Genomic DNA, 17,333 nt, shown 5'->3' on the forward strand with positions numbered 1-17,333 from the left:
TTTTCAGCCGCAGGGCAGAAATTCTGGGAAGTTGAGCCTAGGCTGGTTCTTACCTGTTCTCAAGGCCTGCAAGGGTCAGTCTGGCCTGTGCACTCTCTATGACTGGCAGCTCACATTGAGTGGGGTTGTGTCCCATGGATAAATATAACTCTCCACCTTCCCCAGGGCAATTCTTCTCTGGCACTCAACCAGGAGTGCAGAGAGGTTGTTTGTGGGCTACTGAGCTGTGACTGAACTCTTGGGTTTGCCAACAATAGTCAGGCAAGCAGAAATCTGAAACATGGGTAGTTTTGCCCAAAATCAAGATAAAGAAAACATACCATGAGTAATAATATAACATTAACATCATATAATTGGTTTTTAGGGATTCTTAGGTATAATATTTGGTGGAAATCACTGTGTTTAGGCCTCACCCCCAAATAACAGATGAAATGATTTTCTTCTTTTAGTGATTCTCAGCAGCAATATATAAACTATGCATTCAGGTAAAACTTGCATTTTCTTTCTTTCTCTGTTGTTTTGCTTCAGGGCAATCCTATCTGGGTTTAATTTCCTTTGGAAGAGAGAGTAGTGGAGACTTGTGTCTTTTTTGGGTGGTGGTTTCCATAATATTTGCTTTACTGTATTTACAATTCCACAAGTAGAACATAAGTGTAGGCAAGCAGTGCATGCACCCCCACCATTTAGAGAGAGGCACCCTAAATTCCAAGGTGCTTCCAGACTTTACCTTCCCTTCCCTGCCATTCTTCACATGCACACCCCTCTACCTGCACCCCAGCTCCCTTAATGTTTTTTATATTGTAATTTTATGTTGTGAATTGTCCTGAGATCTACAGGTATAAGGTGGTATACAAATTTAATAAATAAATAAATTTAAGAATAATAATAATAATAATAATAATTGGAGGGGAAGGGATGTACAGTATCACCTTATAGAGGCAGAGAGGGCTTGAAAATGAGGAGACAAGTGCCTCTTGAAATCTCAGGAAAGAGAGTGGCTGATATCAGATTTCCAGAGTCATGACTGCCACTTTCTTTTAGTAGCATCACCACAATTAAGTATGGGAATTTTTGTTGATTTGCATAATTTATACAGAATGCAGAACACAGCTTTTCTTGGGGCAGAAATTGAGGGTTTTTTTAAAAAAAGTATGATAATCTGCTCCATACTTCATGGACACCCAAGCTGGGGGGCATTAATGGGGTCAATCATACTCACTTTAATCATTCATAGCAGTGAAAGGAAACTGAAATTTTTTTTTTACAGTAGCAAGATCGTGAGGTTATGGGGCTCCAAAGCTGGTTTTGTGTGCATTAATAGTTCATTATAGAAGTGTGACACACTCTGAACAGTGTAAAGGTATAATTTCATGCCTCAAAGCAATCACTGCATTCTGAGGAATCTAAATGGAATTTTGCCAGAGGGGAAAAAGCATAAATCTCTTGCAGCAATGTTTAAGAACCTTGTATCCACCTTATCATACATGCCTATATACACACAAAAATAATCCTATAGAAATATCCAGAAAACATTTCTGGTTATTGTTTCCTAAAGGGATACTGTCTGATGTGTGATGGCAGAGGACAAAACCCCACATCCTCACACTTTCTATTACCCTTTAGCTCAAAACTGCAGAAGTGTCTACATTATTTAAATTACAAATTTGGTAGATGGCATAATCTGTGACATCATGGTGCAGCCTGGGAAATTAATACTGTACTCTCTTTTTTATTTTTAGTGTGGTGATGTTGGCTTTTGCATCCCACCCAGCAGGTAAAAGAATTGATAATTATAACTGGGTTTTTTAAAAAAATTATACGGATATGGTTTCATTTTCTTACATATGCTGTTTAGGAATATAATCTGTTAGATACACACACACCCCTGATCTGTAGGTCTGTGTGTGTTCAGGTGCACAGGTGGGTCACTTGCATTTAGGCAGGTATCTGTTCCTTTTGATCAGGCATCCCCAAACTTCGGCCCTCCAGATGTTTTGGACTACAATTCCCATCTTACCCAACCACTGGTCCTGTTAGCTAGGGATCATGGAAGTTGTAGGCCAAAAATCTGGAGGGCCACAGTTTGGGGATGCCTGCTTTTGATGGTTAGCTGATCTGTACATACAAAACTACCAGTACATCTGTGAGGAGTGTCTCCTTGCACTGAAATTATTGGGAAATCTTTTCTAGAAAGGGAGTTCTGTTTGCCTATCATAACATTTGCATGTAGATCAGGCTTAGGCACACTCAGCCCTCCATATGTTTTGGAACTACAGTTCCTATCATCCCTGACCACTAGTCCTGTAAGCTAGGGATGATGGGAGTTGTAGTCCCAAAACATCTGGAGGGCTGGGTGTGCCTATACCTGATGTAGATCATACCAGTAGATTAAGATGTGATTTAACAGAGAGTTTTAGAAGCTGGAATCAATCTTAGAAACTTGGTCATGCTACCTGATATTTTATTTTGTACAATGGAAGCGCAAACACTGGTTTCTGTTACTGGTTTTTAATGGGATATAATTTGGTCCAAATTGTAATGCTGAAACTGAAGTTCTGGTGCTCTCTGTTTAGAATGTTAGTTGTGTGCTGCAATTTCTCTGAACAGCAGAAAGTTCAGAGCACCATGCGGATTTACAGATTGAAATATTGGGGGGAAACCTGGAGAGCTGGAGTGCCTTTGCAATTAACTGTCATTTATAAATTTGCATGTTGAGCCCCACATAGATAGTTCCAGGTTTACAGCAATATTGGATCAGTCCTTCCAAGGCCAGTTTCCAGCTATTTTCTCTCATATTCTTCTAAGCCAGTAGTGGAAACAAATTACTGTAATTCCTCATGACCATGAATATGGACACAGTGAACAGAGCTTATGCTTTTCCATTGGAAAATGCAGTATCCAACATACCTAGATCTTTTTGCAAGTGAAAATGTGTTCACTAAACAACAGACTGCTTACTTTTTCTGCAACCTCAAATCAGGTGCAGTTCAAAATGGTGAGAAAGGGGCCTTATAAGATTAATGGCAAATTAAGGAGTCCGGAAGCTATAAAAACATGTTTAAACCAAAGGATACCTGTTAAATGGAATTTCTGTATGGAGAGCTAATTGGGTATTTTTTGCCAGTTTCCCCATTGAATTGATTATTTTATTCCACAGGTGATCTCTTTAGTGCCTTGGAATTTCCATTCCTTTACTTCTACAGGTTTCACAGCAGTTGCTTTGCCAGGTAATATTCCTTTACCAGAATGAGTTTGTCAAAGTTAATGGCATGTAAAACCTGAAAAGGACAATATTTTTTTCCGGCACAAACCACCCAAAATGTAGAAATGCTGAGAAGGATCAAGAGCTCAGCTCTCTCATTCTTCTCCACATCTCCCCACCCCCTCCATGAGCTGGGCTTCTCAAAGCACATGTTGTGCGATATTTTTCCACAACACTTTTGGGATGTCAAAATTGCTCGGCATCCTATGACAGAAGTATTCACTGAAGGCATCTCTTGAAGGCTCAACATTGGATTAGTCTTTGTAAATCACATTGTTTTCAGTGATTAGAAAGAATTAGACCATAATACTCCATTATTAGCATGTGGATTTATTTCCCTGTACATCTTGTTATTTGGAGGACTTTGCAAGTTGGTTAAAAGGGGAAAGTTTAACAAAAATCCCATTAATTCAAGTGGAAACTGCTTGCTACCCAGGAAGAATTGAATTCTTTGTCGTTCATCTCCTAAACATGGAGTAGTACACGTTGCCCAAAGTTCCTGTTTATTTATTCATTTATTTATTGGTGAGATCTGCTTCCCATACTGCTGAGTGGCTGCCTAGTTCTTTTTAGGTTCAAGTGTGTACAAAACCCCTAGTTAGGCCAGTCTTTCTGCACACAAAGTAGACATGCCCAGGATTGTACTGTAAGGCGATTTACAATCCTGGGAATATCTGCTTAGTGATTAAGTGTCATTGCTTGATTTGGGGGGGGGGAAGCTTTGCTCTATTGGACATGGCTATAAATTATTTTACAGCAACATTTCCACGAGTTTAGCTGCTGAAATAATAATAAAATACATGAATATAATAAATTAAATGATATAATAGAATATTTGTATCCTGCCCTTTCACCAATAAACTCAGCTTGGGTGCAAGCTTGATGGCTGAGTAGATATTTGAATCTGGGTTTCCTATATCCAGGCAGAATGCTGTAGCCATTACAGAACACTGGCTTGGATCCTGAGCTTGGATGCTGCTGGTGGGATTCTGCTCCTGGGATCCTGTTACTCATGGAAGAGGAGTTTGTGCATCCCAAAAAGTGTCTCCGGAAGGATGGTAGACACTGTAGAACAGTGTTGCAGCAGCTGCAGGAGGAAGGGGGAACTGGTGAAAATTACCATCTTCTCCCTTTCGCCAGCGGGATTCTCTGCTAGATCTAAAGCTTCCTGTTCAGAGAAGACAAACTGAGGAGCCAAGCCACTGCCTTTTGCCCTGTCCAATAAACCCTGCAGTTTTCAGTGCTCATCTCTGTAATGCTGTTACTTTTGAAGGATGTAAGGGCCGTTCCAGATGTCATTTCTATGGTGCATTCCTGGTTATTTGTGCTCATGATGGTTATCGTGGTGGTTCTATTTGATCCCACTTTCAATACTGTTAGGGCCTGCAGACATTTCAGAGTGGGCTTACTGCTTTGCTTTCAGCCAGTGCATGCTCCATAGTTTCCTGCTGAAATCCTATTACTTTTTATTCCACAAGTGTTCCAGGGGTGGTTTGCATCCAAAGCAGCGCCAGTGGAATTCCAGTGGCATTGCTGTTTTCTCCCTTCTGCGCATCCCCCCCAATCTTATTTGGAGGGTCCCCCAACCTTCTGGAACACATTTTCAATGCTTGTAGGGGGCTATGGGGTATGGGAAAAGCTTCATTCTGCTAGTGTAGGTATCGTGCACTAGTACGGGCTTCCTCAATCTTGGCCCTCCAGATGTTTTGAGACTACAATTCCCATCATCCCTGACCCCTGGTCCTGCTAGCTAGGGATCATGGGAGGGCCGAGTTTGAGGAAGCCTGCACTAGTAGAACTAAAATGTTCTTCCCCAGGGTTCCCCAAGTTTGTTGTGCTATAGTGCAAGTCCCCCTACAGGCAACAATAGTGCAGTAATATTCTGGAAGCATTGCAGAACATCTAATAAAGTGGAATGATGTGTGGGGATGGTCTAGTATAAATCTACCACTATTGCACTATTATTGTGTCAATGACATCTTGCAGAATACACCCTCCGGTCTGGAGGGATCCTTAGTTGAAAATGAGAATTCTCTCTATTAATGGCGCTGTCTACTACTACCTTCTGCAGCGGTCTTCTGGGATTCCTACTGACCTTATATACAATGAAGCTGAAAAGCAACACATCCTCAGGACAGTATGCAGCCTGGAGTTTCCTAGCAAAGGTAAGATGTGTGCAGATCTGTTTTGGTTACCGTAGGTATTTAAGAATGAGCATCTGTCACTCTTTCATATAACTCCAGCCCATTTTCATTATAAAAAGGTAAAGGGGCCCCTGACCGTTAGGTCCAGTCGCAGACGACACTGGGGTTGCGGCGCTCATCTTGCTTTACTGGCCGAGGGAGCCGGTGTACAGCTTCCAGGTCATGTGACCAGCATGACTAAGCTGCTTCTGGCGAACCAGAGCAGTGCACGGAAACGCCATTTACCTTCCCACCTATTTATCTACTTGCACTTTGATGTGCTTTCGAACTGCTAGGTTGGCAGGAGCAGGGAACGAGCAACAGGAGCTCACCCCATTGCGGGGATTCGAACCGCCGACCTTCTGATCGGCAAGCCCTAGGCTCTGTGGTTTAACCCACAGCGCCACCCATGTTATAACCTACTGTAAATAGTTTTTTCCTCCAACTATACTTTCTATCCACCTTTATTGGATGAATGGATCGCTAGAGTGGCAGAAGGATGTTACTTGTCCTCTCCTCCAAAGCAAATTAATTTGTGGGGTGGTAATTTTAAATGGCATTTGTGATTATCGGGTCAAACTGGGCTGCAGTATTATTCATGTGTGATAATAATTTGTTTTTTTGTGAATGCACCTGCAGATTAATGTATCTGAAGAAGTGAAAAAGTCATGGGTTGAATCCCACAATAAAATGACATCCTGCGTTACATTATGGAACGGTATCAGTTTCTAGACACACCATTTTGGTTCATCAGTAACGGTTTCCATGGTGACAATCTCATTTCTTGTTACACTGTTATTCAGAGATTAGGCTCCAGATTGTATCATGGATAAAATTAGTGGCAACGTGACCATTGGCTTAAATAAGACAACCGATCCAATACAGTAATGATTTTCATGGTGATCATAAAGATAAAAAACAAACCTTAATACTGTATCCGTGATATATGTTTGGGTTTTTCAAATCCTTACAGTATCCGCTGTGAGCATTGCATGTTTAACATTAAAGAACCTGCATATCAACTACAAGAGGGGCAAATTCATCATCCTTTGGTTTCCTGTTCAACAAAACGTGTGTGAACACTCATTCTGTTGTCTTAATTCAGTTTCAGTTTTGGGTCTCAAGTATGTCTTGTGTATCTGTCAGAATGCATATATAGAATTAATCAGAATTTGACAGTGCAACCTGTGTGCAATTTCAATATCTGAACAGGATGTAGGGGGAAAGACTGGGGCAGGTGTCTTGTCGCAGCTTTAAGTCAGCTTTTGGTTGGTTTCCATAGCAATAGCTTGATAATAGTCGTGTAGCATCCAGCACTAATTATTGCACTGAAAGTGCTTCAAAGTCTTCAAAACTGTCTCCATAACAACATCTTGGTGTCTAACATAATTATTAAATTTATCGAGGAAGTAGAATTAAGTGTCCCTGGCTCTTTAAAAATACAACGTCAGTAGAAAGCCTTTTAACAAGCTGATACCACATTATGGTCACATTGTGTTGAAAAGCAGTGTATACATTTGATTAATAAATATTTTAGATTTAATCTTGCTCATACTATTTAAACTATCAAAAACAATGTCTAAAATTGTAAAACAGCATTTTTTTTTTACAGCTCTCAGTAGATTAACTGCACTCGGGCGTCTAAACAGAATATGGAGGAAGGCAGAGCTACTGTACATAGAGTGGCTATGTACTGTTAGTACAAATAATTATACAACATGACTAGTTTGCAATGAGTACGTATTTGTAGGGCACCACCCCGGCTCTGGAATTAGCTTCCCTTGAGCAGGTTCTGGCAACAACGGAAAACATTCATATTTTACTAGGCCTTTGAGCATTAGTGGCACATTTAATTTATATTGTTCTTCAGATATGGGAAATACTGTGAGTGAGATGGTTGGGTGCTGGTTTTAGTGATTTACATTTTACTTTTAATTACTGTGTTGCATTTATTGCTTGTTACTGGATGTGTAACTCACCCTGCGACCTTAGGGTGATTCCAGTGGCTGAATTAATAAAAGTAGGGCAAAGTTGCCTATGCAAACTTCACAATTTAAATGTATACAAGAAGTGCCCAAGGAAGATGTGAGGGACAGGGCTGAAGTAGCCCGCTCCGGCCACTGTGACAGAAGAGAATGAAGAAATACTATTTACATGGTAATATTATGAGTTAATGCAGTAACATTATTATTGCTGAGTTACAGAACTAGGATAGAATACATTCCAGTCTTGCATCAGTACTTCCTCCTTGCCCGGATATACAGTTATACTTAAGGGCAACAGTCTTTGCAAACCAGTTGATTACATTTCCCAGATCCCAACCCTTGCAGCCATTCAGTGGTCCCAGGGGATAGTCTGAAGACATATGGTGCAGCATTCTTGATGTAGCCTGTCAGCTCTGAGATTGGTCAGTACCTAGCTGGAAGACCAACTGGGAATCCTAGATACACACCACACTGAGCTCCATCATGGCAAAAGGGCAGGATGAAAATGTAATAAATAAATAGCAACTGGAAAGCAGCCATCTTTTCCCTTCCCATCATCCATCATTACTCCCTTCCTTCCAGAATAGAATAGAATAGAATAGAATAGAATAGAATAATAGTTGGAAGGGACCCTGAGGCTCATCTAGTCCAGACATCCCCAGACTTCGGCCCTCCAGATGTTTTGGACTAGCTAGCTAGGAATCATGGGAGTTGTAGGCCAAAACATCTGGAGGGCCGCAGTTTGGGGATGCCTGATCTAGTCCAGCCTCCTGTAATACAGGACGATGCAGCAGTCCCTTATGGGAATTGAACCTGCAACCTTGGCATTATCAGCACCACACTTTAACCAGCTGAACTGTGTGAAAAATTCAACCTGAGTGGCACAGAATAAGAAAGATGCTTATTGGTGATCAATGCCCAGTCAACCACAACCACATTGAGTGAAATAAACACATCATAAACCCATATCACTTTTTGTTATGCAGTCCCACCTCTGCTGACTCGTGCTTCCCACTACAAGAGGAAAACTGACTTCCAGAATCTATCAAGGCTAAATTTATCAATGAGAATTATCCATATTTCTTTCCATCCGCACCTTGGAACTCCAATGTTTTTATTTAGTCTCTTTCTTAAGTGATTTATATTTGGGAAATTTTAAGCTGAACTATGATTCATAAACATAATTTTAAATGGAAGGGAAAAAATAACAAGCCTTTGTCTGGGAATAATTTCCATTGCTAATTTGCAAGTACACATTCCAGATGTTCAGTGAACTGAGCATTGCAAAATATGCTTATATAGAAGATTTTAAAATTACACCATTTATATCGGGCATTCTTCAAAGAGAGTACAATTTCCATTCTTATATAACAGAATAGTCTAATACTCCTTTCAAGATCTGTTGTATTCTGTTTTTTTCCTTTATGGCTCTCAAATCTTATACAGAAATCCTGTCCTTCCACCCTGCATCACTAAGTGCCATTCCAGGTGGAGGGTTTTGAAAATGGTGGAGTAGATAGGAGCATATGGAGATATGGATAAAGATAAGACAAGGGAAGGCAGGTCAGACACCTTTATGGTGCCATCTTTTCTTCTGGTAAATGCAAGGTGGTTGAAGAGAAATATCTGCTGGTAGTTTCCTTGGCATGTATTACCAAGATAAATGAAACATACAGGGTTAATTTGTCTTGGCTGTGTCCACCTGGGTGCTTGGTGCAAGGACCACCAGTGTCTGAAGCATTTTGATACTGCAAAGCTCAAAATATACATTATGCACAAAGTATTATAGCAGTAGCTAGCGCATTGTCTATTTTAGAAAATGAAGTCACTTCTGGTGAAGGAGCAGAGGGAGGGAGTACTTGACCCTTTCCCTCCCACCATTTCCTTGTTCCAGCTCCCACTCACTGGATTTTTTCCCCTGTGGAGTTTCAAATGCATGTCTTCCCATATCCTGAAGAATTCTTATGGGCAAAGGAACTGTGATACACAAAGGGAGCTTCTTTGATCACAAGAGCATTGTTATTCAGTTAGAGAGACCAGCCCATTTGACACATGCCGTCACTAGCATTTAAGAATGGACTGTTCCGTTGAGAGGAAGAAGAAAGCCAACATCATGCAAGTGATCATCCTTACATATTTATGCCAGACTTTCACAATATGATGCTCCACAGATGCCAGTGAGCATCAAGGATTTTTATTTGCAAAGGTTTCTATACTTCTGATTATTTAGTGTATCTGAAGAAGTGTGCATGCACACGAAAGCTCATACCAATGACAAACTTAGTTGGTCTCTAAAGTGCTACTGGAAGAATTTTTTTTGTTCTGATTATGCCAACATTGAAAATATATACTGTATTATCACAGTGGTGAAGGGTATACAAATCATCAATAAAATTAGAGTCACAAAACTAGTACAGAATACATCATTTTATAGTCCAAAACATCTGTGGGGCACCAGGTTGTGGAAAACTGCCATACACATTGACTCATGGCTTTCCAAACTGTCTTCTCCAGCATGATTTCATAAAATGCTTTTTAAATTATCAATGTGCAATTTCTGTAAAATGTTACAGAAAAACTTTACAACATTTTATCTCTTCATAGAGGACTAAAATGCTGAACAACCCCAGTTTTTGCTGTCATTCCTTGTCCCTTTCTGCTATAATAAAAATAACTTGCCAATTTTCTTTCCATTACATCATCTGAGAAGCAGCAAAAACACTCCAAAATGTGGCAGAATCAAGACTTTAACTGTATTATTGTTGGGGCGTAATCTGAAACAGTGTCAGCAAAGCAGTTTGCTATCTGACCTAGGAATTGTTTTGTTTTCTATGTTGTCCCAATGGAGCCATGAACTAGAAAATTAAATTATAAATAGAAAATTACCATAGATAAATATTCCCAAATGTATGGACCTATTTGTGAGGACAAGCTATTTTTATTGATGAATGACATAAAACGCTTTTTTTTAAAGATTTCTTGTGCTATTTCCAAGCCCGCCTCCCTGCCAAACGATTACAAGTTGACTGAAGTATGATAACAATTTCCCATTTCACAACTGCTGACAATTGTGAAGAACATGCCGGCATTTCAGTAACTTGTTAATATTTAGTCAAGAGCTGATTCCCCCTCCCATGCTTTAAAATTCTCGGCTCAAGTCCCTCAGGCTGTTGAGCATGGTGCCTAAATGCAGCCCTTGTGTTCAGAGGTCATGTCTACCACTGAATACCATCCACTTTCACAGGATTCTGGGTGGAAATGATGGGAAGCAACAGATGATGGACTTGATGGGTTTTTGGTCTGATTGAGAAGGACGCTTTGGAGATGTGGTTGTGAATAGACCACAGCATGTTTGGGGAACCTGTGGCCCTCAGAGGATGTTGGGGTCCAACTCCAGTCAGCCACAGCGAGCATGTCAGTGGTCACAAATGAGGGGAACTTGAGCACCTGGCAGCCCACAGCTTCCCCATCCCTGGACTAGGGTAATTAGCTCACCTGTGCTGAACACCTGTGCTGACAAGATAGCTATTGTGCAGCTTCCTGAATTAGTTCAAGAGATTGGGGTGGTGTTTTTTTTTTTAAAAAAAGATCAAAATAGTAATCACCACTGGTAAAGAAATGGTTTGGATGATTAAAGCTGTTCTTGCAACTTCATCCCTAGCCTATCATTTTAATTCCTGTTATTTAAAAAATAAGGACCCTTCCAGTCACGTTAATGCTCTTTCCTATCTCCTTAAAGGCCAGCAAAACATCAAGATGCTCAGGAATTAGAGGGGAAGGGGGGAATATTGCAATTTAATCCTGAATGTTGGGAACTTAGAGATGATGAGGGGACGCTCTAAGAGGGAATATGCTTTCCTTGGCTGTGTGTCTGTGAGTATTGATGCTGTCCTGCACCATGTGACTTTTTCAGGCTAGGTCAGAAGTTAATTGCTATGAAAATACATTAAGGTTACTTTATTTACTCGAGTTGCTTCTTATCAGTGCTGCTTAGGGAAATGTAGGAAGGCAGTGATTTAGAGCAGAACATCATATGGACAACAGAGAATTAATGTGGGTGCAGGAAGCTTACTGTCCCCATTAAACGACAGAATGGGTGAGCCCTAAAAAAGGTTATTCATGTAGAAATCATAAATAAAAATTTAAAGGGGGGGGGAAACGTAGTTCCTAAGGAATGGTGTAGGGAGGGAATAATCTACCTGCAACCACAAATTATGTTCCTTAATTTCTTCTGATTTAAAACAAAAACAGTTAAGCAATTTTATTTAATTTCAATGGAAGTTGGGAATATGGAAGACTTAATATTTTATGCAACATTCGACAGTAACACATAAAATGGATTTGCAAGTAAACAAGATCAAGACCCATCAGCATCATGGCACAGGCAGGTTTAAAAGATGCACTGTCTGACAGTGATTCCAACAATTAGCTCTGTCAGTTTAGTTGAATGGGTTCTTGTGGTTAGAAGGAAACTTATAGCAGCTTCAACTTAAAAGGCAAAATATCTAAGCCCATTCAAGCAAAACTAGAAGAACATTTGGCTTGAAGATGAGTAAAGTGGTGCTTCTGTGTCCTGCAAGGTAATCCCCTTCAATTATTTCATTAAAATGATTAATCTACAATTGAATCAGTTAAAGTTTGGAGCCCTGGTTTTAAAAAAGTTTTCTTAATTTTCTGTACTGTCCCCCTCTCAAAATATGTCTTTCGAGTGTAAATATTCTTGCGAATGTACTTACAGGAAGTTGATGTAAAAAAATCACCATCTTCATTGTCTTTTCTAGGTTATAACAGCTGCTCTATCCCTATTCTTCTTTGAGATTGCAATGAATGTACCAACAGCCTGTTGGTAAGTATTTTGCAAACACACAAAAAAATTATGGCTGTTCCTTAATTTCTTCTGATTTGAAACAAAAACAGTTAAGCAACATTTTGTACAATAAGAAGATCGCAGAGTAGTTTACAATATATAATCATACATACCATAGTAACAAACAATTCCCCCCACACACACAGTTAAAAGGCCATAGGTCTGGGGGGAAGAAGAATGTATAATGTGATAGGACACATCAAAATGGCTACTTTGGGGGAGGTGCATGGATTATGCACAGCAAAGGAATACCAGGAACACCTTTCATTGAACAGGAGAAAAATTGTACAGAAATGCCATTAGATTAGCAAGGGATTAATGTAGATAGAAAGAAGGTGCCTAAGGGTGATGAGGATAGAGGTTTATAAAGTCAGGCATGGAATGAAGAAACTGGAAGAGGTTCCACACTTCTGATCTAGAGTGGAGGTTTTCAAGCAGAGGCTGGACAACCACCTGGTGATGATGCTCCAACTCTGGATTTTGTACATGAAGGTGAAATATCTTACAGGACCTCCACCAATTCTGTGATTCTAGTTAGGGACATAAAGGTTTTGCAGGCATCCAAGCAAGTTAACTGTTAATTTCAGACTAGGGCTGGTAGCCAGTATATCTGCAGTACTATGATATGGTATCATGCATAAGATCTGCTGAAGTTTAATAGGCACATGCCCAAGTAAGTGTTCATGGAAAGTTCGCAATTGGGTCTTTCTCCAACATCCTTCCCCACAAAGTAAAATGGCGATGATATTTCTGAGCTATCATATCTTTCTTATTCCGGGCTCACGAGGAATAATGATATCATTATAAAATGCTTTGCACCATAATGGTTATGCAAGAGCTTGCCTTTTCAGGAGCAGTGCCACTTGCATAATTTGCAAAAAACAGCCTGGTGGTGAATGCTAAGAGTTTAAATGGATGTAATGCTATTAAAATCCAGACAGCTTTGCATGGTTTGCCGTGTAAAAATGCCCTCTTACCAATAAAAACTACAAAAGTTTGTTTTATTTATAAAGTTCCATAAGGAGCTTTACTGTTTCATAAACTAAGCCTTGTGGCTTAAAATATAAGGTCATAACACTGAATTGTAGAAAAGGAAATGGAGCTGAGCCAGCGATTTGTGGATTCTTCTTGTTGAGTGACTTAAGAAAAGAGTTGGAGACACGACTTCCCCCTTGCTCAAGATGAATGAAGTGTGAGCTGACATCTTTAGAAACAAGAGACAGCTCCACTGAACTCTGCTACCTTTGGAACCCTTTGTTCAAGCTGTGTTGTTCGCAAGATTAGTGCAGAGTAGGAAATGTCATTGCTGGAATGGTGATGGGAGAAGCGAGAAGCTGAGGAAGTGCCTTTGATGAATGTACTGCATGGACCGTTGTGTCCTAGACCAGTCTGGCGGACTATTGTATAAGACATCAAAGTGATCCATCCAATTAAAGTCCCATTGTGACGGTTACTTCCCAAGCCTTTCGTTCCATAAAGAATAACTGACCGTTCACCATGCTGGCTGGGACTGATAGGAATTGGAGTCCAACAACTGGAGCACCAAAGGTTGGCTATCCTTGGTGTGGTGCCTAGATTGTTGTACTGGATAGATTTTAATTCAAATGCCAGCTCAGCACCAAAGCTTGCTATATGACCTTGGGGCCAATCTCTCTCCCTCCCTCTCTCTGTCAGCCTAACCTAACGAATGAGGATGTTGAGGATAAAGAAGAGTGTATACCATGAATGGTGTGATAAAATAAAAAAGAATTCCAACTAGCTACATTTCAAATAGCCTCTACCATTTCTCTTTTTTACTTTCTGCAATGATCACCAAGCAGTTCCCTTATCTGAGAGCTTTACATAGATTGAGCCCTAGAAATTTTTGTGTTGACTCCGAAAGCATAAAGGCTTGGGTCCAAAGAACTGCATCAGGCCTCTCCTGTTCCTTCCTGATGCAAAGAGCTACTCTTAAGGGTCAGGGAACCCTCTGAAACAGTTTGTGATAGGACATGAGAGGGGCTCTTCAGAGATGAATTGGGGACTGCATTCCAGTGAGAGATCAGAAGATCATGAGATGCTTTGGATTCAAGTTGCAATGTTAACCATGTGTGGAGAGCATCAGCCCTGAAGGCCAAATGAGGCCCCTGGATGCTCTCCAGACCCTCCCCAGCCTTGCTTCACCCTCCCTAATGTTTATTTCCTGGCTAGACTGTGTTCTGGAACCGATAATGACTCTTGCTACTGCACAAATGTAAAATTCACATTCATTGCTCTGCCCACCACTGGCGATGTTGGTCCAGTGGCGATGCAGCCTTTTTAAGAGCATCATATGTAACATTATATCATGGTTATTGCTGTTATTGATGTTTGTGTCAGGCTTTACAGTGTAGTAGACAACAACTGTGTGATGTGGCAATTTTGTGTATGGTTATGATCTCTTTCGCAGCAGGATTTGACCCAGTAGAGAGATTGATGTTGACATGGAAACATATAGGTGCAGGCATGGCAAGAACTTACTTTGTTATCCCCACATCATACTTAGAGCCATAAGAAAGAGAGGGCAATTACTTTTTTTTTTAAAGACCAATTCCTTGATCCAGGCCAGTTATTCAGAATTTCCTAGGTTAATCAAGATTCATCCATCAGGCACTGGGAGGACAAGTGGTATTCTAGAAGGAAGTAGCCCTCTAACTGTAACAAAGACCACCCCTTCCCTCTTCCAAGAGTGTTGCGGTACATTAAATCAATAGTTAGTTAGTTCATAGAGCTTTGTGATAGTTAGAGGACAGGGCTGGAAGAAAATCAAGACTGTTGCCAGAGGGCAAATGGTGCAGCATTAACATGTGGAGGCCCAAGAACTCTGGGGCCCAGTGCTTGGAGTGCCTTCTACATGTCAAATGACCTTGGCTGCCGAAATGTTCCTTTTCTCCATGCAGTGCAGCCATGCATGTATACAATTGCTTCTGGCATCCAGAAGGCTTCAATGTATGGTTCCACAAAGGTGCCCTAACAGCAATTGTGCTCCTAAGTGAGGGACCAAGTTCCTGTCATCTTGAGGAACCAGGGGTAAGCAACTGGGATGCCATCATACTCTCAACAAATTTCCAGTGGTTGTTATTCTATTACTTAAGGAACTGAAGAAATATCTCGGCATGAAAATCAGACTATTTTGGCAATGCCATCCTGTTCGGTGAGTTTCCTGTGATTGCCCAAGTGAATCTTTGTTAATAAAGTTTCTCCTCTGCTTTGTTTAACAGTCTTTTACTTGGTGGATTTGCTGAAGCCTCACTGCTTTACATCGAAAGGACTGGCATATGAATATATAAGGAGAAATAATGAAGAGAATAACCAAGGATTCCAATCAGGAGTAATAGTCAGCGACTGAAAAATCCAAAGCAACAGCAGTGAAGATGTGCAAACTGCAAGTGACTTAATTCCATTTTCTTCTTTCTTCAAAGCTATAAAACTGTTATTAATAGCAGTGCGGAAACTCAGGACTCTGTTAACCTTTATACTAGCTAGGCTAAACTAAATTGTGCAGTCTCAACTAAACTAGATCCGATGCCATAAAACCATCTGGGCATGCTTACAGCACCTTCCTACCCCCTTTCCAACCTTACTTCGAGTTCTGCACCATTCAGAATGTGATGGCTGGCCCTTTACCGCAATATAAATTGTAGGACCGTAGTCTCACTTGTGAAGGAAGAATGGACAAGCTTCTTGGTTCTGTGACAGATTTCCAGGTGTATCTGGGTACAGGGAAGACTTGGTAGTATTTTGTGCTCAGTCTGGGACATGCATTGCCCAGGTGGTGTGCTTGCTGCTTCCTTGCTCTCCCATCATACACAACTCCAGCAATACATGAAGAAACAAAAGCACGTGGGAGGTATCCTAAGTGTGTCTGCTCAGAAAGAAGACCTGTTTAATGGGATTTGCTCCTCCCGTGTAAATGTGTAAGGGTGGCAACGTGAATCCACTGCAGAAATCTGTCTGTATGTGCATGCAGAGGAAGAGGGCACACTTTCTATGTGTTCTTGAGTGTGGGCACAGACAAGCACAATGTCCAACAGCGCATTCTCGGACATGTCTTTTCAGAACCAAATCCTATTGGTTGTGTCATGATTGCAGCAGGAGGTGGCTAATTTTTGTTCCATGATTATAAGCAATTCCTACTGAGCCTTAAGCGTGAGCATTTTGAAGATTGGCACTTGGGAGTATCTACACATGAAAGCACAAGCAAAGCAACTGTTTCTGCCATACCTTGCAAATAGGAGCCAGTTCTGTAGCCGTTCTTGTTAAGAGTTTCCATTCAATTTAAGGTTATCAACCAGGTAGCTGATGATCCTCCACTGATGTATAGCACCAGAAGAACTGTATTCTTTGTGGAACACTTCTGTATGTTTTTAAAACAAAATTAGGCTGAGTGACCTTATTCACTGTGAAAATAAAACTATAACCAGCATAGATTTGGTATACCCTCTTATAAGATGGAAGTACCGGTATCACATTCAATTATTCTCTCTGCATAAAAAAGCTGTTTAATTCAATCTTGGGACTGCCCCCCACCCCCACTTACCCCAAATATCTGAAAACCAGAAGCCACAATCTGATGTGTGTTCATGGATGTTGGAAAGCTCAGCTAATGGAAAAGAGTCATTTGAAGTGATAACTGATTAGCACAACAAGCCCATGTTGAATGTAAAATAACTGACCAGTAAATCGTATTTGCAATTTTCAATGTGTCTTTTTTCTGTCTTAGGATTGTTATCTATTATACACACACACAAAAGCATTTACACATCTTAAATTCCAATAGGTGCAATCCCTACAAGTATATACAGTTTATAATGCAAATCTATATGTGGCTCCTTGGAAGTAAGTCCCATTGAGTTCAAACAAAATTAAAAAAAACTCTTCCAGTAGCACCTAAGTTTGTTATTGGTATGAGCTTTCATGTGCACAGTGAGGCTTACTCCTGGGTAAGCATGCATTTGATTGCAGCCTCAATCTTTGCTATGTATTTGTAAGGAGTATATTGATCCTCTTTTGTCGTT

General features: G+C 40.5%; 1 protein-coding gene across 1 annotated transcript in view; it reads left to right on the plus strand.

Moving 5' to 3' along the window:
• Positions 1 to 17,017, plus strand: part of TMEM241 (transmembrane protein 241) — a 42,014-nt gene extending 24,997 nt beyond the window's left edge. Inside the window, exons 10-15 of the mRNA XM_035125439.2 lie at positions 450 to 485; positions 1,740 to 1,774; positions 3,158 to 3,227; positions 5,334 to 5,427; positions 12,212 to 12,276; positions 15,537 to 17,017. Coding sequence (XP_034981330.2) covers positions 450 to 485; positions 1,740 to 1,774; positions 3,158 to 3,227; positions 5,334 to 5,427; positions 12,212 to 12,276; positions 15,537 to 15,597 — 361 coding nt within the window. The 3' untranslated portion in view covers positions 15,598 to 17,017. The remainder of the gene's footprint in view (positions 1 to 449; positions 486 to 1,739; positions 1,775 to 3,157; positions 3,228 to 5,333; positions 5,428 to 12,211; positions 12,277 to 15,536) is intronic.
• The last annotated feature ends 316 nt before the right edge of the window (positions 17,018 to 17,333 follow it).

Source organism: Zootoca vivipara, chromosome 8 (genome assembly GCF_963506605.1).
Source record: "Zootoca vivipara chromosome 8, rZooViv1.1, whole genome shotgun sequence".
NCBI classification, from domain to species: Eukaryota; Metazoa; Chordata; class Lepidosauria; order Squamata; family Lacertidae; genus Zootoca; species Zootoca vivipara.